This window comes from Pteropus vampyrus, unplaced genomic scaffold (genome assembly GCF_000151845.1).
Source record: "Pteropus vampyrus isolate Shadow unplaced genomic scaffold, Pvam_2.0 Scaffold200, whole genome shotgun sequence".
NCBI classification, from domain to species: domain Eukaryota; kingdom Metazoa; phylum Chordata; class Mammalia; order Chiroptera; family Pteropodidae; genus Pteropus; species Pteropus vampyrus.
In genome coordinates this window covers 3,029,099-3,046,472 of record NW_011888981.1, presented here as the reverse complement: position 1 = coordinate 3,046,472, position 17,374 = coordinate 3,029,099, and the positions used below count along the sequence as shown (strand labels likewise).

The window sequence follows — 17,374 nt, the reverse complement described above, 5'->3', positions numbered from 1 at the left end:
TTTGAATTTAGTTGGCTGCCCATCTAATTTGTTCCTAAGTCTTCACGAACAGTCAGCCACCACCTAAGATCTATGTTAGTTGCACTGTTCAAATTATCACTCTAGCTGTGCCAAATGACTATGCTCATCTTGCTTCCAGGCCAGTCTCTATTACCTTCTGTTCCAATCATCTCTATTGAAATCAGGAAGCTCATTTCAATAGAGGGATCTCCAGAGTTTCCCCCCAGCTTACACGGGACATTTATCAGCACATTTCAAGGATGCTGTTACTCCCATATACAATGTGTTCCTCAAAGCCAAGGTGAAAGGAGTAACCCTTGGGTTCTCATAGGAGACATTGTTAAGGTTGAGTGAAGAGGTTGCAAATAATAAATTAACAACAGCTTTTCTAAGTTCTTTCCTCCCCATTATACCAAGGAATTTCTGGCATCTCAGCTTTAGTTTTGGCCACGTTTGAGTCCAGGTTTTAGTCAGGCAATTGAGCAAATAATTTAGAACCATCCCCAGCTGCTTGAGTTAGCACTGTGAATCAAAAATTTCTGATGAGCATCTAAATTCAGCTGATTTACAATTGTGATCCTCTTTGCCTGTGGTCTAGTGCTCTTAGATTCTCTTTTTCCATATGGTCCCAAGGTTTTCCCTGTAGAAATTACTGACATCTTGCAGTTCTTTTTGTGTGTAAGTCTGGAGGCGGTGAGGGATGGAGGGAGTTAGGTATGAGAATCAGTGTCCTCCTGCGAGGTAACTACCTGAGCTGCAGCTGTGGTACTTTCTTTAAGGAAGAGAGCACTAATCTTATCAGAGAGGGGAGGGTCGCCTCTGCCGGCCTAGGAAACTCAGAGGAGTTGAGGAGTTTCTGTTATCTGAATCATTCCAACGTCCTCATTAAATTCTTGGGTCTTGCTCTTTCATAATCAATGCCCTCTTCTGCTCCTGGCCACGAACTAGCTGGTAGTAGAGTAACCCTCTTACCTTAAACAACTGTTCCAGTAATTATTGCTATGTTACAAACCATGTAAAAACTTAGGTGGCTTAAAACAGTAGCAGTCATTTATTTATCTCTCATTGTTTCTGTGAAACAGAAATCTAGGAAGGGCTTGACTGGTCCACCTATGACACGAGAAAGGTGAGGTGGCACGACATTAACTTGAAATGAACTTCGTTATATTGAAGATGCACATGAGTAGGCCTAGAACAAATAATAAAATGATGTGTAGCTAAAAGGCAGTAGAGGAAATAAGATGAGTAACTAAGACATATTAAATCAGCCCACTCAGATGTCTTAACTTTCATACAGAACTGGTGAAACCGAATTCATCCTATACTGTGATTCAGCAATCCTGTGGGAGCAGTGTCTACATTTGATTTTATGGGAAAAGAAATTCTTTTAGGCAGTCATAGAAATTCCATGAAGATAAGATATAAAACACTTAATGTCTTTTTTTTTTTTTGAGCTGTTCAGTGAATTTAGAAGCAGCTACTCAACCTCACAGTCTCGTATTCTCTCACATTGTTCTATCACTTGGCACACAAAAGCCTTGCATTGGACAGGTGCTTTGTCGTAAGTTACCAGGGATAATTGAACCTGTTCATCACTGGATGTCGTGGACTAACAGTGTTCTGCCCTCTCAAGATCACTGGATCTTCACTGTCTTCAAATCCAACCCGATCAGATAACCAGTCACAAATAGTTATTTTCTGCAGGGTTATGTTGCCTGCAGTCACTTCTGTACCCGGTTACTATTATGCTCATTGTTTAATTGCAGACCACAGACCCCACTCTAGCTGGTTAAAGCAGAAAGAACTTATTAAGTGAATCAGCCTTCAGAATTCCTGGGAGGGTGTGGGTATCAAGTTTCAATGCCATGCTGCCAAGGGAAATGCCATCAACTACATCGTAAGATCATTTCAGCAAGAATCCTGCTGTGGCTACAGTCTGTTACACGTAATTCGTTTGAATACATAGACATATATATATAAAAATGCATATGTCAAGTATTTATATAGATGACCTTACAGAATTATGGTACATTAATGGTACAGAATTATAGATACATTAATATCATATTACCTGTGAGCAGAGGAATTGCACGGATTATATTTTAAAACTTCATGTTTATTTTGGCCATTTAGGACTTAGAACTGTTTTCCCTTAGAATCTATTTTATAAATTCCGGTTCTGTTTTCAGACCATGCCAAAAAGCCGACATAACCCATACTGTATCAGAAATGCAAAAGGGCCAGCACCCAAAGACACTTTGGGAAGCACAGCCATCTTTTAAAAGATTTCACAAAAAAATCAGACTGCTTAAGAATTCTAGAAATATCCAACCTAAAGAATTAAATATACAAACTTTAAGATTGCCAGCTACTTCAGTTAGGGAGTCTAAGGTATCATTTCGGCTACCAAAGGATGGCCGCCTGGATATCTGCATCCACGTGGCCATGGCTCTCTTAGCATCTTTGGTGACTCCACTGCTATTTATGTGGAAGTGTTTGTGTATGAGGATGGAAAGCAGTGCTACTGCTGTGCTTCCTGTTCTCTGTCGAAATCAATCAGAAACAGTAGGTAACAGACATGGGTAGGGAAAGTGGGGATAAATTTGTACAGAACAGCTTGGATGACGAGGTGAATCTGAATTTTGGACATATGAAAATAGTACCCAAGCCCGTGCACTGTGTGGTCTTTAGTTTCTAAAGTGAATGGACTGTTGGGAAGCAGATAGGTCTTGTGTGAGCAAGTTTTATCTGAGAGGTGCAGTTTGGTTATGAGGTAGGTGTTTAACACTGCCCATTAAATCATACCCTCTTCCTTCTTTTATAAATGTCTCAGCAATCCAAGGCTCCCTGAGCATACTATTTTAAAAAAGGAAAAACATACTTCGTTGATGTTGGGTAGAGGTGAATTAAAGGCATTGCTCTAACAAATGGTCACAGTACTGACAGCCAGAGTGGGGAGCAGGGAAATGAGTCCCCCCAATATCATGAAGTAAGCCTCTCCTTGTTGCCTTTCATGAGAATTTCACATGCCAGTAAAGCAGTATTCACCACTTTTTATTCCTTCCTTTTACTTGTGTCTTATTTGGCTTGTGTCCTAGATGCATGAAAGAACCAGGTCATCTCAAACTTATACAGTAAAATTTTGGATCGTGTGAGTTAAAACATGTATATATACTTAAAAAATAGCAATTTAGTTATTTCTGTTGTTATTTCTAGGCAGAAGAAATCCTTAGGCAAGAGCTGGAGAAGAAAGAAACGCCAAGTTTGTACTGCTTGCTCGGAGATGTCCTCCGAGACCACTCTCACTATGACAAGGCCTGGGAGTTGTCCCAGCACCGCAGCGCACGTGCCCAGCGCTCCAAAGGCCTCCTTCACCTGCGACACAAGGAGTTTAAAGAATGCGTGGAGTGCTTTGAACGCTCGGTGAAGATTAATCCCATGCAGGTTAGACAATTCACAAGACCCATGCACTCTTGGCACTGACATTTTTCTTTGATTTTGATTCTTACTGAATGAGCATCCATTTTCTGTCCCAATGACTGGTGAGCTTGTCTCTGAGAGCAAAGAAAGAGCTTAGTCTCTAAGACACTTCTTGCTTGTCACCGAAAGTGGACAAGTAGGTTTTTCCTTGTTCATTTTTTTGTTGTGTTCCACTTACTGACTTTTCTGTTTCACTTTGTTATTTCCATTAACTGTCCTTAAGGCAAATACAGCTATTAAAATTAGGTTCCATTTTGAAAAGAAACGTTAGGAAGGAAATGAACCAGAAGTAAAAGTACACACAGTGTAGGACTCTGCAAGTTATTGCTGAAATCAATAATGAAAGAAAAACTTTTTTATAAATAAGGTAACATATAGAATGGATCGTTGATCATTGTAAGAAACAATGTCAGTTTTTATAAACACATACATGCTTTTAAATGTTGAAGAAAATTTAAAGGTTCAAAAAAAATAATACAAAAAGTCTAGATCTTTAAAATGAGTGACAAGATAAATCCACAGGAGAGGACCTAATTTTGAGGGGAAAGACAACAACCTTATTTTGTACTTAATGATATTAGTGAAATGATTTTATTCTCATAGGCATTTTTTCATTTAATCAAACTTTCTTTAGAACCGCTTTCCCGTTTCAGCAATCAGAGGCACACACGACTGTCAACCATAACTCCTGACAAACATGTAAACTGACTTGGTATAATTCTTGTTAAAATACGAATTTATAATGAATTACTAATGTTTACCAAGCATTTACTATGAGCCAGGCGCCTCGTTAGGCATTTTGCCAACATTTGAACCAAGACAATCTGTCTCTGGAGCCTGCACTCTTTTTTTTTTTTTTTTTTAATGGTATAAAGCACGTGACATAAAATTTTCCATCTTAACCATTTCTAAGTGTACAGTTCGGTAGTGTTAAGTATATTCACATTGTCGTGCAAACATCACCATTCATCTCCACCTTTTCATCTTGCGAAACTGAAACTCTGTACCCGTTAAACAATAACTCCCTCATTCCTCCTCTCTCTAGTCGTGGGCACCCATTCTGCTTTCTGTCTCTGAATTTGACTACTCTAAGTACCTCATAGGAGTGGAATTATATAGTGTATTTCCTTTTGTGACTGTCACATTTTTCTTAGCCTAATGTCCTCAAGATTCGTTCATGTTGTAGCATGTGTCAGACTTTCCTTTTTAAGGCTGAATAATATTTCATTGTATGGATGTGACACATTTTGTTTATCCATTCATCTTTCAGTGGATACTTGGGTTGTTTCCACTTCTTGGCTGTTGTAAATAATGCTGCTATGAGCTTGAGTGTGCAGGAATGGTCGTTTTTGAACTGGGTAGACTCAGAGCATGTCTTTTACATTGAAAAAGAACCAAAAGTACATTTTTTTTTATGACGGGTTAAGATAATTACTTATTCTTCTCACTCTGAGTGGTGAATACATGAGAAGCTTTCAAATCAGCTGGCTGGTAAAAAGCCTGGAGAAGAGAGTAGGACAAGTATAAGTACAGAATATCAGCAGAAATCGACAGTGGCATCTGGCAGCAGGGATGCTTAGCGTATACTTAGAAGGTGGTTTTTGTTGACAGCTTACTCTAAAGTCAGTGGTTCGCAACAGGGGACGATTTTGTTCCCAAGGGACATTTGGCAGTTGAGGGCAGTATACTACTGGACTCTAGTGGGTAGAGATCAGGGGTGCTGTTAAACATCCCATAATGGACAGAATAGCTCCCCATGATAAAGAATTATCCATCTTAAAATGTCAGTAGTTCCAAGGTCAAGAAATCCTGCACTAAGTTGATTATCACTAGGCTTTTTTGACAGAAAATAGAACTCAATATTGTGTTGTTAAAATTTTATTTTTACTTATATGGAGGACTGTATCATATCCTTGCTTATCTTAGCAGTCTCTACCTAAAGGTTACATAACCACAGCTGTCATAAACAGTGGGGAAAAGAAATTCATTCCCTTGACCTCCATAGTCTAAGTTAAATCAGTGCCAGGTACATCACAGACATGAATTGTGTTCCCAAGTACTGTCTCTTCTCAACATCTTAGCATTAACATTTTTCTCCTGCCTCACCAGCTACTCCTTCCCAGTCTTCTTTGTTGGTTCCTGGGGTACTGTGGGACTTAGTGCTTGGGGCTTATCTCTGTCTACACACACCCTTTGATTTCATAGCTTTCAGTACCATTATACACTGACAGTTCCCACAGGTTTATTTTCAGTCCAGTCTTCTCTCATGAATGCTAGACTCATATCTTTCGGCTTCTTCAGTTTCCCCATTTGTTATTCTAACTTAACATTCCGGTATCCAAAATACTGTTCTCTCCCTTCTAAAAACTTTCCCCGCCAAAGTCTGCCCCATCTGATCTTAGAGTCATCCTCGATTCCTCCTTCTCTTATATCCCACATCTAACCTATCAGTAAATCCTAGCGGAGCTACCTTCAAAATATATCTGGAATCCAGTGCCTTCTTACCACCCGCCACCATTCTGATTCAAATCTCTGTTATCTCTCACCCGATTAATATATTATCTCCTTACTGGTCTTTCTGCCTCTGTCCTTGCCCCATCTGTCTACTCTCAGTGAACATCCGAGTCGATCCCCTACAGCGTGAGTCAGACGTGTTAACCCTCTGCACCATCACCTAGTGATGATAGCCGAAGTTCCTGCATGGTTCTCAAGGCTTTCCCCAGCCTGGTTCCTGTTCCTTCTTGCCTTTCCCTCCTCCCGTTCCCCCGCTTGCTCAGCCAACATTAGCCTCTCTGTACTTTCTCAGATATTTCAGGCACATTCCCGCCTCAGGTTTTAGCACTTTTTCTTCCAGATATCTGCCTACTTTATTCCAATACTTCATTCAAGTCTTTGTTTAAATATTACTTTCTTGGACAGGACTTCCATGGTCATTCTTTTTTAAATCATAGCCCTACCTATACTTCTTAATTTCCTTTCCTGCTTTATTTTTCTCCATGGCACTTAGCACCTTCTAATATTATGTATAACTAACTTAAAAAAATTCTTCTTCTCCATTAGACTGTAATTCCCATGAAGGCAGCAATTTTTATCTCTAAGGTTCATTTATATTTTCCTAGTGCTGTAACCGTGCCTAGCATATATTGGGTATTCAATAAATATTTGTTGAATGAGTAAATAAATAATATCTTTAACCATTATTCATTCAGATATATACTGATTGTCTGCTGTGCACATAGCACTGAACCAAAGAATGAAACAGTAGCAGAGATCACCAGATAGTTTGGCTTGTACCCTCTGGGACAATCTAGCGAAAAGAACACAGACAAAACTAGCCAATAATATGAGGCATCAAAGAAATACCAAGTGAATTATTTGTAAAGAACTAGTTATATAGAGACCAAAGAGACTATCACTGCTTTTGGTAGACATTAGAGAGGATGTTTCTTGGAGTTGAAGGGAATAGGGCACTTCAGTGGGAAAGCTAGATTGGAGCCAGATTATGAAAGGTCTTAAATGTGAGGCTAAACTCTTTGGCTTTGTATTTGGCAGACAAGGAACCATTGAGGGGTTGATTTGTGTTTGGCTTCGTTTTGGATGAAGGAATGTGGTGTGCGTGGAGGTAATTTAGGAATATTGTTTTGGCAACACTGGCCATGGGACATACTCGAGGTAGGCAGGGTTAGGAGGCTGTAGCAATTGTCTAGCATGACAGTTTTCAGTGTTAAAGGGGCAACAGGAAAGAAGGGATGGATATAGGGAATTTGCAAAGGACGACTTAGCAAGACTTAATGGTCTCATTATATAATTTTGAATTAATTACTTACCGAGACAAAAAAGTGACAGCTGTTCAAAGCAGCATCACAGTACAAACAGATGTTATGTAGGATATTCTGCTGTTTGTCATATGGATTCAATTCAGGCAGGCTATCAGCCATGCCAAAATATGCAGGCATTTGATGCTGCAGTTGTATAGAACTACTGCAAGATGCGAACTTGAACTACATAGGCTCATTATAACTATGATCCAAGTTTGAACTGTCTCTGAGGGACGAGAGCTCCCACATGCTATTGTCTCCCTTAAGTCCTGGAATAAAAGCAAATAGAAAGAGGAATTCTATCCTCTTTTCTCACACATGTCCATATGGTTAGGTTTAATAACAAAATTTAGGCAAAATGAGAGTGATATTCGAATGGCTTTTGTGCATTGTCATGACTTTCTGAAATCGAGTTGGTATAAAAATAGAAGTGTTTGGTTTTATATCAGGGGTGGTTTGCAAAACTAAACGCATCATCTGTGGTACATTTGTTAGAGAACCAGAAGACATGCATACCATCTACATTTGTGGTTTTTAGATTGCTAACTATCATTTATTTATAAACTTATCAGAAAAATATCAATGACATAGTATTAGAATTTGATATGAGTAAGGATCTGATTAAACTATATGAATACCTACTAAGAAAATTAAATTCTGTAATATATTGCAGAAATGTGCTAATGTCATAAATATATAGCTTGAATCATGTTCTTTTTGTTTTTCAAATGTTCAGATAATCAGCATTTCAATTTTTTTTTTACTTTATTTTTCAAAAATAATTTTACTTTCGAAAGTGGTTTTTGGATAGAATGAGATTATAGGTCCATGATATAATAAAACCAGTTTGTTGATCAACAATTTGTTGGTTAAGAGATGAGGTCTTTTTAACTCAAATAATTTTAAATTTTTTTTTATGTCTTGCTTCACTTTCAAAAATGTTGCAGTTCAAACAGTACATTATGTGGTTGCTTAAGTAAGCATTATCAAGATCCTACTGTGTACCAGATATGGATGTAGGAATGAATTAGGCTGTGTCAGCCTATCAGCAGAGAGCAGGGAGTTTCCGCTGGGAAATGATATGGATAGAACTAGTTTATGAAGGGCCTGAAATGCCTTTTTTCAGGATTATGTAACTCTATAGATGCGGAAGTCTGTTGTGGTTCAGTAAAGAGTGATATGACAGAAGTGATATTATAGTAGTGGAATTTAAAACATTCTATCCTCTCTTCTCACACATGTCCGTACAATTAGGTTTAATAACAAAATTTAGGCAAAATGAGAGTGATATTTGAATGGCTTTTGTGCATTGTCATGACTTTCAGAAATCGAGTTGGTATAAAAATAGGAATGTTTGGTTTTGTATCAGGGATGGTCTGCAAAACTACAAACTAAGTTTAAATAAGGAATGAATGTCACTTATGAGTGATCGGTGGCTTTAGCAGTGAGGATGGAAAGGTAGAACAGGTTGAAGCCTCATTATACAGGAAAATTTTCTGGGACTTATTCATTGGACCGGCAGGTTGGAGGGAATCCAAGCAAATGCCAGTTTTCTCAATTGTCTGCTTAAAAAGGAAAATATCTCTATTGGTAGGTAAAGAGAATTCAAGAGGAAGGGAAAATACTGCTTGCAGGGGAAGATGATGTGATTTTGGATGTCAGGTATGAAGATGTTTCGCTAAGTAAAAGTGGCCGATAGTCCACTGGACATGAAAGCCTGAAGCCCAGCAGTGAGGCTGGACCGGAGCTTGCAGGTTGGGGCTTTTCTGTGGAAGTCAGGCAAAGCCAGGCAAGTGAATGAATTCTTTACAGAAAACTGTGTTGGAAAACACCAGGCAAAGTCCTGAACTTTATGCATCTCCCGCAGTTGGAAGAAGTTAGCAGAAACAGCACCAGTAAAATATGATTCAAACAAAACACTCCAGAGTTTTGATCAGATAGACAGAAGGAAACCCAAGGAAGGGATTCGTGGAAACTAAAGGAAGAATAAGTGTAGTGAGGAATGTCACATGTAGTGATAAAGTCCAAAAAAAGGCTAAGAAGAGGTCATTGGATTTGGAGCTCACTAATGAACTTCAAAACCAGCTCCAGGAGGTTTTAGGGTGAGTGGCAGATGAGGAAATGGATACAGTATCTATAGACTGTTCGTTTTAGGAGCATGTCAAAGAGGTGAGAGTCAAAACGTGGAAAATTGTACCGAGGGGCAGAAGAGCCAAGTAAAACTATTCAACATACTGGACACCTTGACATCATTGAAAGGAGAGAATGAATCCAGTGAATAAAAGAGAAAGCGAATGTTACAAAGAGAGACGGGAAGATCACTTGGGAATATCATTCTAGGGAAGAGTGGAATAAGAAGAGATGAAGGTATTAGCTCCAGAAACAGGAATAATATTTCTAATGATACTGGAAAGAAGATGAGAGCATTAATATTGTAATTGCAGTGTCTGTTTCTGAAGCATCTTCTATAGTCTGCGCATGAATATAAGTGTAAACTCTTTATACACCAGTTTGAGGTATTGAGGAAGATACAAAGAATTGTGTTGAGCCATGGCCTCTTGCCTTGCTGTGGTTTTTATGGGCTAAATGGAGAGATGAGGCAGAAACAACTTTGCATGTGACCAAGGAGTAAAGTTAATAGACAACATATTTGTGTTGTTTAATGACAGCATTATGACCCAAGCCAAATCCAGAGAAGGCCTGACAGGGATGCTGTGAACTAGCAGGAGTGGTTAGGATTTGGACAGGAGGAAAAATTGGGAAAACATGTTTCAGGAAAGGAGATCAGCAGATGCAAAAACCAACCATGTAGAAAGCAAAGGTTTCTTGGTAACTACAGGTTTTGACTGTTTATTTTTGTATTCAGTTATAATAACAATAGCAGCTAACGTTGAATATTTACTAAGTGCCAGGGACCGTTCTAAGCATTTTTGTTATGTTTTTAATCCTCAACAGTATCCCTGAGGTACTTACTGTTTTTACCCTCATTTCACAGATGAGGAAAGAGATGGGTAAGTAATTTGCTCCAGATCCAACAGTTTATGAGATGGGGGGCTGGAATCTGAGCACAGGCATTCCAGGTCCAGAGCAGCTACTCTTAGGCTCTTCTCTGTTTGGCTCTGAAGGACGTCGTCTGATGTTAGGAAGCAGTGATGCATTTGGCTGAGGTCGAGTTAGAAGTTGTGGAAAGCCTTGAATATGACTGTCAAGTTTGAACTTTTTCTTCCATTAATTCAGAACCATGGGGCCATTCATCAAGAGCGAAGTGAAATTATATACCTTTGATGTTTTGAGACAGTCCAGCACATGACAGTAAGTGAGTCTCTGTGACACCAGGGAATTTTAGAGAAACTGAGGCAGCCACCTTCCCCGTCCATTCTATACATAAGATGGAACTTTTATGGTATAAAATACTCTGTGATTTTAATTATCCTGGGAGCTTATGCTCTTCCTTGATTTGTAGGCTTAACTTGCTCTTTCACCTTAGCGTTCGAAGGAAGAAAATGTTATTAGAAATGGAGTTACAGAGTTTCTGTTGTGAACCTTGTGTTAGTTGTGGTGGGAGGTTGGAGCTTACGTTCCAGTGGAGAAGACAGGATGAACATATGCGAATAATATGTAGAGAAAAAGACTCCTTTTTGTTCTCCCTCTCTTATATTGGTAAGCAATAAAAAATGGAACTCTTAAGGTCTAACTCGCATACCTGCCAAGAAACACAAGCACCGGGTAGCATGTGGGCTGTAGCTGCGACTGCGAGTCTGAGGGAAGTGGGGAGGGCAGAAGCTTCGCTGCCATAGACCTGATTCCGAACCCTCGTAATCCCAAGGAGTATGACAGCAGGAAGTCACTCCACCTTTCTGGGCTTCGGTTTCCTCCTTCGCGAAGTGGAGATTATGATCCCTATCTCGATTTGCTGCTGGGAAAATTAGAGCTAATATATGTAAAGTGTCTAACATATTTCCTGGCTCATAATAAGTTCTCATAGATGTTACATGGTGGTGTTTTCCTGTCCTGCCTATTGCAATGTGGTAGTGGTGGTGCTAGAATATCATCATTGCCCCTTATCTGTAGCCTAAAAATAGGGAGATGACATCTAACAGGAGAGACTCAAATGCAGATGACATGTAAACACCTATATACCTCATGTTGTGAATGCTCTGGAAAGAGTAGGAAAATATAAGAACCATGGTAACCAAATCTAGGACGGGACTAAGAGGAGGGCACTAAACAATTAATAGCCTACCTAGTAAAAGAAAAAAGTGTGTATACAATTTCGTTGCTCTTTTAATTTAAAGGAAGACACTAAAATACAGGAAAGTAGTCCTTTAGGGAAAGAGAAGCTGACAGGTTAAGACTGTTTCCTTAGGGAGAAGAACTTACAACTCAGTAAATGAGAAATCTGGTTACAGAAGACTTGGTGGTATACATTTTTTAAAAACGTGAGCCCCATGCCTCACTTTGGGAAAAGCTGCTACTGAAGAACATTGACATCTCTCTTGGATTTGGCTTGGGTCATTTTCTGTTTAATGAAACCCCATTCAGCAACTTACCTGCTTTTGGGGTCATGGGAATGAGTCAGGGATAGAGAAAGGAGAGAATGGAGCGTGCAGCTGGGCTTTAGGATTCGATCAAAACATGTTAAACTTTATATGTGACACCAGAAAAATTCAAACAGTCAATCCTGTAAGGAAAATTAGCAAAAAGTATGAAGCTACTGATTATTCATTCTGCAGAAACCCTGAAGGAGGAAGGAAAATTGAGTATTAGGCTCATAATTTAAGAAAGGAAATCGTCATATATAATAAGCAGATGGCACCTATTGCACATGTGCTTTGAATACCCTTGTGGAAATTATCTTTTTAGTTGTAAAAATAATCCATGTCTATTGTCTAGTGATGCGTAGTATTGTGAGCCCTTGGAGTAGAAAACTGTTTAATTTCCACTTTAATTATTGAGGTTTAATAAAGTATTGCAATCACTGTCTTCATCACACATGTCGCACACCAGGAGCCAGGAACCATTGTGTGGCTTTAGGCAAATGACTTCCTTTCTAGGCCTCATTTTCTTATTGGCCTCCTTTGAGTCAGTCGATTTCTAAGGCATCCTCAAACCTGATGATTCTAATACTGTTCTATTTGTATCATCAGTGTACTTGTTTTGCCACTAGATGGCACTAAATGTATCTTTGAACCCTGTCTGTCACCTCTGGGTTTTCAGAACCTGGGGTCAGAAGGCGCCTTGGAATTTTTTCTTAATCCAATCCCTACTTAATAATTGGGGAACTGAGATGCAGAGGTTAAGTGACATGACCAAGGTCATACAGTTGCTCAGAACCTCTTCAATCCCAGGCATCTTTCGATTCATCACTGTTTCTCCAGGGGGCTTTATGAGGGAAGTTCAGAGACCATGTTCTCAGCCATTCTTGTATTTTGTTAATTATTTTCAAAATGATTTTGAAAACATTTTTAAATTTATATATCATCACATTCAAAATAAAGAGTTGGCCTGCTTTTGTGTTTTTATGTTTTGTATTATCTCCCTGAGGAAAATCTAGGCTGTCAGCTCTTAAAGTTCACTGCCCCGCCTATAACTAGCCTCCTTCACAATTTGCCCTGGCAATAAGCGCCACAGAAATCTCTGCCGGAGCCTCTCTGTCAGCTGATTCTTTCTCCATTTGTGCTCAATTCCTTCGATAAGAGATTTGTCTTTTAGCTCTTCTGTCGAACTAAACATGGCCATTTATTCTTCTGCTTCATCTTTGTCCACTTGCCCTGGTTCTTAAAATTTGATCTTCTGGGTTTTCCCAGTGCATCTTCTCTCCAATTTTGCCCCCTTCTCTCTTTATCGGTGACAAGGACCATATGTCATGGCTGTGTGTGGACAGAATAGTGTAGAGGGAGGCAGTGTGGCCCCAGGGTCCGTACCCGGAGTCACACCCACCAGGCAGCACCTCTCTGTCCCTGACCGGCTCTGCAGCCCATGCTCGTCTCTCCAGTGAGGGGGATAGTTTCTCCCCCACAGGCTGCTGTGAGGAATAAATGAGATCATGTGTGGGAAGCTCTGGCGTCAGTGCTTGGCACACGGACTCGATGCCCTTTAAGTGCTGATTATTCTGGTTGCTGCAGTATAGAGAGCAGGCGTGACTATGGTATATGAAAGGTAGGAGCCCAAGGGAGGGTCTCAGCCTGAGGAGGTAGTTTCTTTATTGGAGAAAGAAGGATTGGGGAGGATGCAAGGTGTGCCAGGGTCTGTGCTAGTGTTTCTGAGAATCAGTGTAGTATGGTACCGCTGGCCACATGTGGCAGTTGAGCACTTGAAATGTGGCCAGTCCAGGTGGAGATGTGCTGTAAGTGTAGGATACACATCAGATTTCAAAGATGGAAAAAATGTACATAGTATGAAAAAAATGAATATAAAATAGCTCAATAATTTTGTATATTGATAACATGTCAAAATTATAATATGGATATATGGAGTCAAAAATGTCATTAAAATTAATTTTACCTATTTCTTTTTACTTTTTTAAGTGCAACTACTAGGAAATATAATCAGGCTAGCATAATATTTCTATCTGATAGCACTGGACTAGAAGGTAGAGATCTTTGGTACTCAAACATATACAACTCTAATTTCGGGAATCATGTAAGAGGTGTTTTTGAGGCTTCTTTTTATTTTTTTCATTTATGATGCTCTCTTCTTAAGAGTATGACCATCCTGAATCAAGAAGCCAGTCACTTGGTAATAATAGTTTAAGTAATAGTTTAAAATGAAAAAAGTAAAAGAAGCACCAAATATTCTTCTTAGTCCCCCAAATCCTGAGGCCTTCAATGAGAAGCAAGGTATGAATGCATTATTTATGGTTTATTGGGTCAGCCACAAGCAATTAGGAGATCCTGGAGTGTGTTTGCTTTAAAGCCAATTCATGATTTCAAAGAAAAGTCATCTGCCATCATAATTATATGTTATCAATACTAGATGAAAACGTACTAGCAGCTAGTGATCTTAGAATTTTTCTTCAGATGCAAATTATTAAAACAACACAAATGATGAAGAGTAAAAAGAAAAGAGAACCATAATACTGTATATTAAATTAAATCATCTGCCTGAATTTCATTAAATTTATTTTGGTTTTATGACACTGGTTACAACATACTGACTTGTTTCAAAAACTTAAAAGTGAATAGTAACTTCATCACCAGTTTGTTTTAGAGCTAATTTTAGGTATTTATAACCTTTTGTCTTTTTAGGTGGATTGAAAAATCAAGTTTTTTTTTTTCCATTGAATTTACACTTGCTATTTTTTATAAAAACACATGTGAGACAGTTTGATCTTTGCTGATGCAGAAAGTAAAGAGGGCATATACATTTTGAGAACTTTGAGGACAATTCTCATTGTTCTTGATTTAGTCCCAGAATGAGATATTCCTCATTCCAGATAAACTTGCTTCCATAATTCATAGGACATAGGATGCCATCAATACTAAGAGGCACATTTATTTTAAGTGCCATCTTAATGCTGCCAGTAAACTCTGACATGCTATTGGTTATTAAGATGCACCTATTTCTGAGATGTTAAATGTTGGGAAAAAAATGCACCTTTTAACTGGTGAAATATAATACAAAGATTTTAAAACTTGGTTAGAAGTTAGAGGGCTTGTTTTACAAGTTAACATCAGACTTCGGGCCATCTCAAGATTTATCTAGTGAGTGTGGGTAGATGCACTGGAGCTCTTGTCATTTGATTCTGTAAGTAACGAGACAAAAATAAAGCATAATAAACTATTTTTTAAGTTACTGGAAGTGAATTTCTAACTTCGTTTCAACCTGGTACCTCTGCTTCTCCTTCCTCCCATCAAACACCCCCCCCCACCTTGCATCCATTATCTATCCCTCTGACAAAATCTGTTCTCCATAAAACTCTTGATAGCAGTTATTTATAACCTCTTGTGAATTCAAGGCAAAGTGTTATAAACTGCCCAAGGATGTTTGCTTTCTAAGCTTTATCTCTAATTATCGGCTAAAAATCTTTATGTGCTTAAAGAACTTTCAGGCCTCAACTAGCCATATGGAAGAAGTTTTGTGGGAATTGCTGGGGGAGGAGGGATGCAGGGGTAGTTTCCTCCTCCGCCTCTGCGGAAGGCTATGGACAGATAACCCAGCACCTCATTTCCTTTCCCACCCTAAATTGTTCAACCAAATATACCTGCTGACTCACTGCCTTGGTCCTGGAGTCAGTAAGAAGGCTGACTGCATTCTGCTGCTGGCCGTACTGGCTGTATCTGAAAGGAAAGCAAACTTGACTGTAGTAGCTGCATTTCTGACTAATGTCATTGAATTTTTATCAGGTTTATCTTTCTTTTGATAGAGGCTATTGAATTTTAAGGAAACCTTATGAACTAAAGAATTCTTTGGTAGTTCCAGTAGCTACTTCCTAATTTACCTGTTTTCCAAATCTCTGTGTTTACAGATCTTATTGACTTAAATCAGGCTTTCCATTTTGAATGACTACTTGGTAATCCAGATTCTGAGCCTACTTTTTATCAGTTATTTTCAGGCATGTCTAAGCAGATACGTGCTAGGGCAGTTTGGCTCTTGGTTAAACTGAAGAAGTACTTGTGGTCTAACTTGAAGATGAAAGCAAAACTTTTTCTTAAGTTTGTAACACACTCTTCAGTTGTGAATCTGCTGATATTTTATATACTTTTTATGTAGTTGATGCTCAGTAAAATTATGAGATTGTTCCCCCCACATTTATAATATCAGGGCTTATAAACAGAGCTCTCTATTGCATTCATGGAGTTTGGTTAACACATAGAGTGGTCTTGGTCAGCAAAATATGCGCTGTGATATTTCACGTTCTTTCAGCGTCATATTAGCTTTGAAAATTATAGGGAAAAATCCGCTTCCATTGCTAAATTTCTTACATTTAAGCTAATATAAAATGTAAGGCAAATATTTATTCCATAGCTCTGCACTCTGTATAGTAGTATGTTCGTTGATAGTACCTTAAATAATTTTCACATGACACCAGGTAAATGTCTCTGTATGTTTGTTTGAATGACTGACTTTCGGTCTTTGCAGCTCGGGGTGTGGTTTTCTCTCGGCTGTGCCTATTTGGCCTTGGAAGACTATGGAGGTTCAGCGAAGGCATTTCAGCGTTGTGTGACTCTAGAACCCGATGTAAGTTTTTTTGGTCTTCTTTCCTTATTACAGCTCTTTGATACTCTCTGTTATTTAAGTCGTACTGTAGTTCAGAGCAGCATTTCCTATGGGCATATCATTTCAGTTATGCAAGATTAATAAGCTCTAGAGGTCTGCTGTACCATATTGTGTCTAAAGCTAAAGTCCTGTACTATGCACTTAAAAATTTGTAAAGAGAGTAGATCTCATGCTAAGTGTTCTTATCAAAATTAAAAAGAGAGAGAAAAAAGAAGGTATAACTTTCCATTTTTCTATTTTTATGTTTAAAAATAACCCCTAGCAACTCCTTTTGTGTTGGAGGAAAGTAAATACTTTTGACAGAAGGTCACACCTTAAGGTATGTGATTTATAAATCTAGAGATAAATTTCTTCTCATAATAGCTAAATTATTCATGGTTTCATTTAGAAAATAATTTTCATAGAACAGTTTTTTAGTTAAAAATGTACTTTGCTAAAATATACAGCAAAGTTTCACATGTATTTTGTCATTCACAAATGTGCTGCCTTTGTTAATTACATTATTAGAAAGTTCTTCCAGTTTACAGTCTTTTAATATCTAACAGCTTTACTGAGATGGTAAATAACCCATACCAGGTAGTTCATCCATTTATTTTATTTTATTTATGTCTACAGCACTAGTTCATCCATTTAAAGTGTACAAGTCAGTGATTTTTTTCAGTATATTCAGAATTGTTTAACCATCACCACAATCAATTTTAGAACATTTTTATTATTATAAAAAGAAAACCTCTGCACTCATTAGTAGTCATTCCCCACTTCTCTCAAACAGATTCTACCCCCCACTCCTGCACCCCCACCCTAGGCCCCGCCTAATGTACATTCTGTTTCCATAGATTTGTCTCTTGTGAACATTT

General features: G+C 38.5%; 1 protein-coding gene across 1 annotated transcript in view; it reads left to right on the top strand.

Moving 5' to 3' along the window:
* TTC27 (tetratricopeptide repeat domain 27) overlaps window positions 1-17,374 on the top strand; it is a 138,141-nt gene that overhangs the window by 91,230 nt on the left and 29,537 nt on the right. Inside the window, exons 13-14 of the mRNA XM_011372100.2 lie at window positions 3,217-3,444; window positions 16,380-16,478. Coding sequence (XP_011370402.1) covers window positions 3,217-3,444; window positions 16,380-16,478 — 327 coding nt within the window. The remainder of the gene's footprint in view (window positions 1-3,216; window positions 3,445-16,379; window positions 16,479-17,374) is intronic.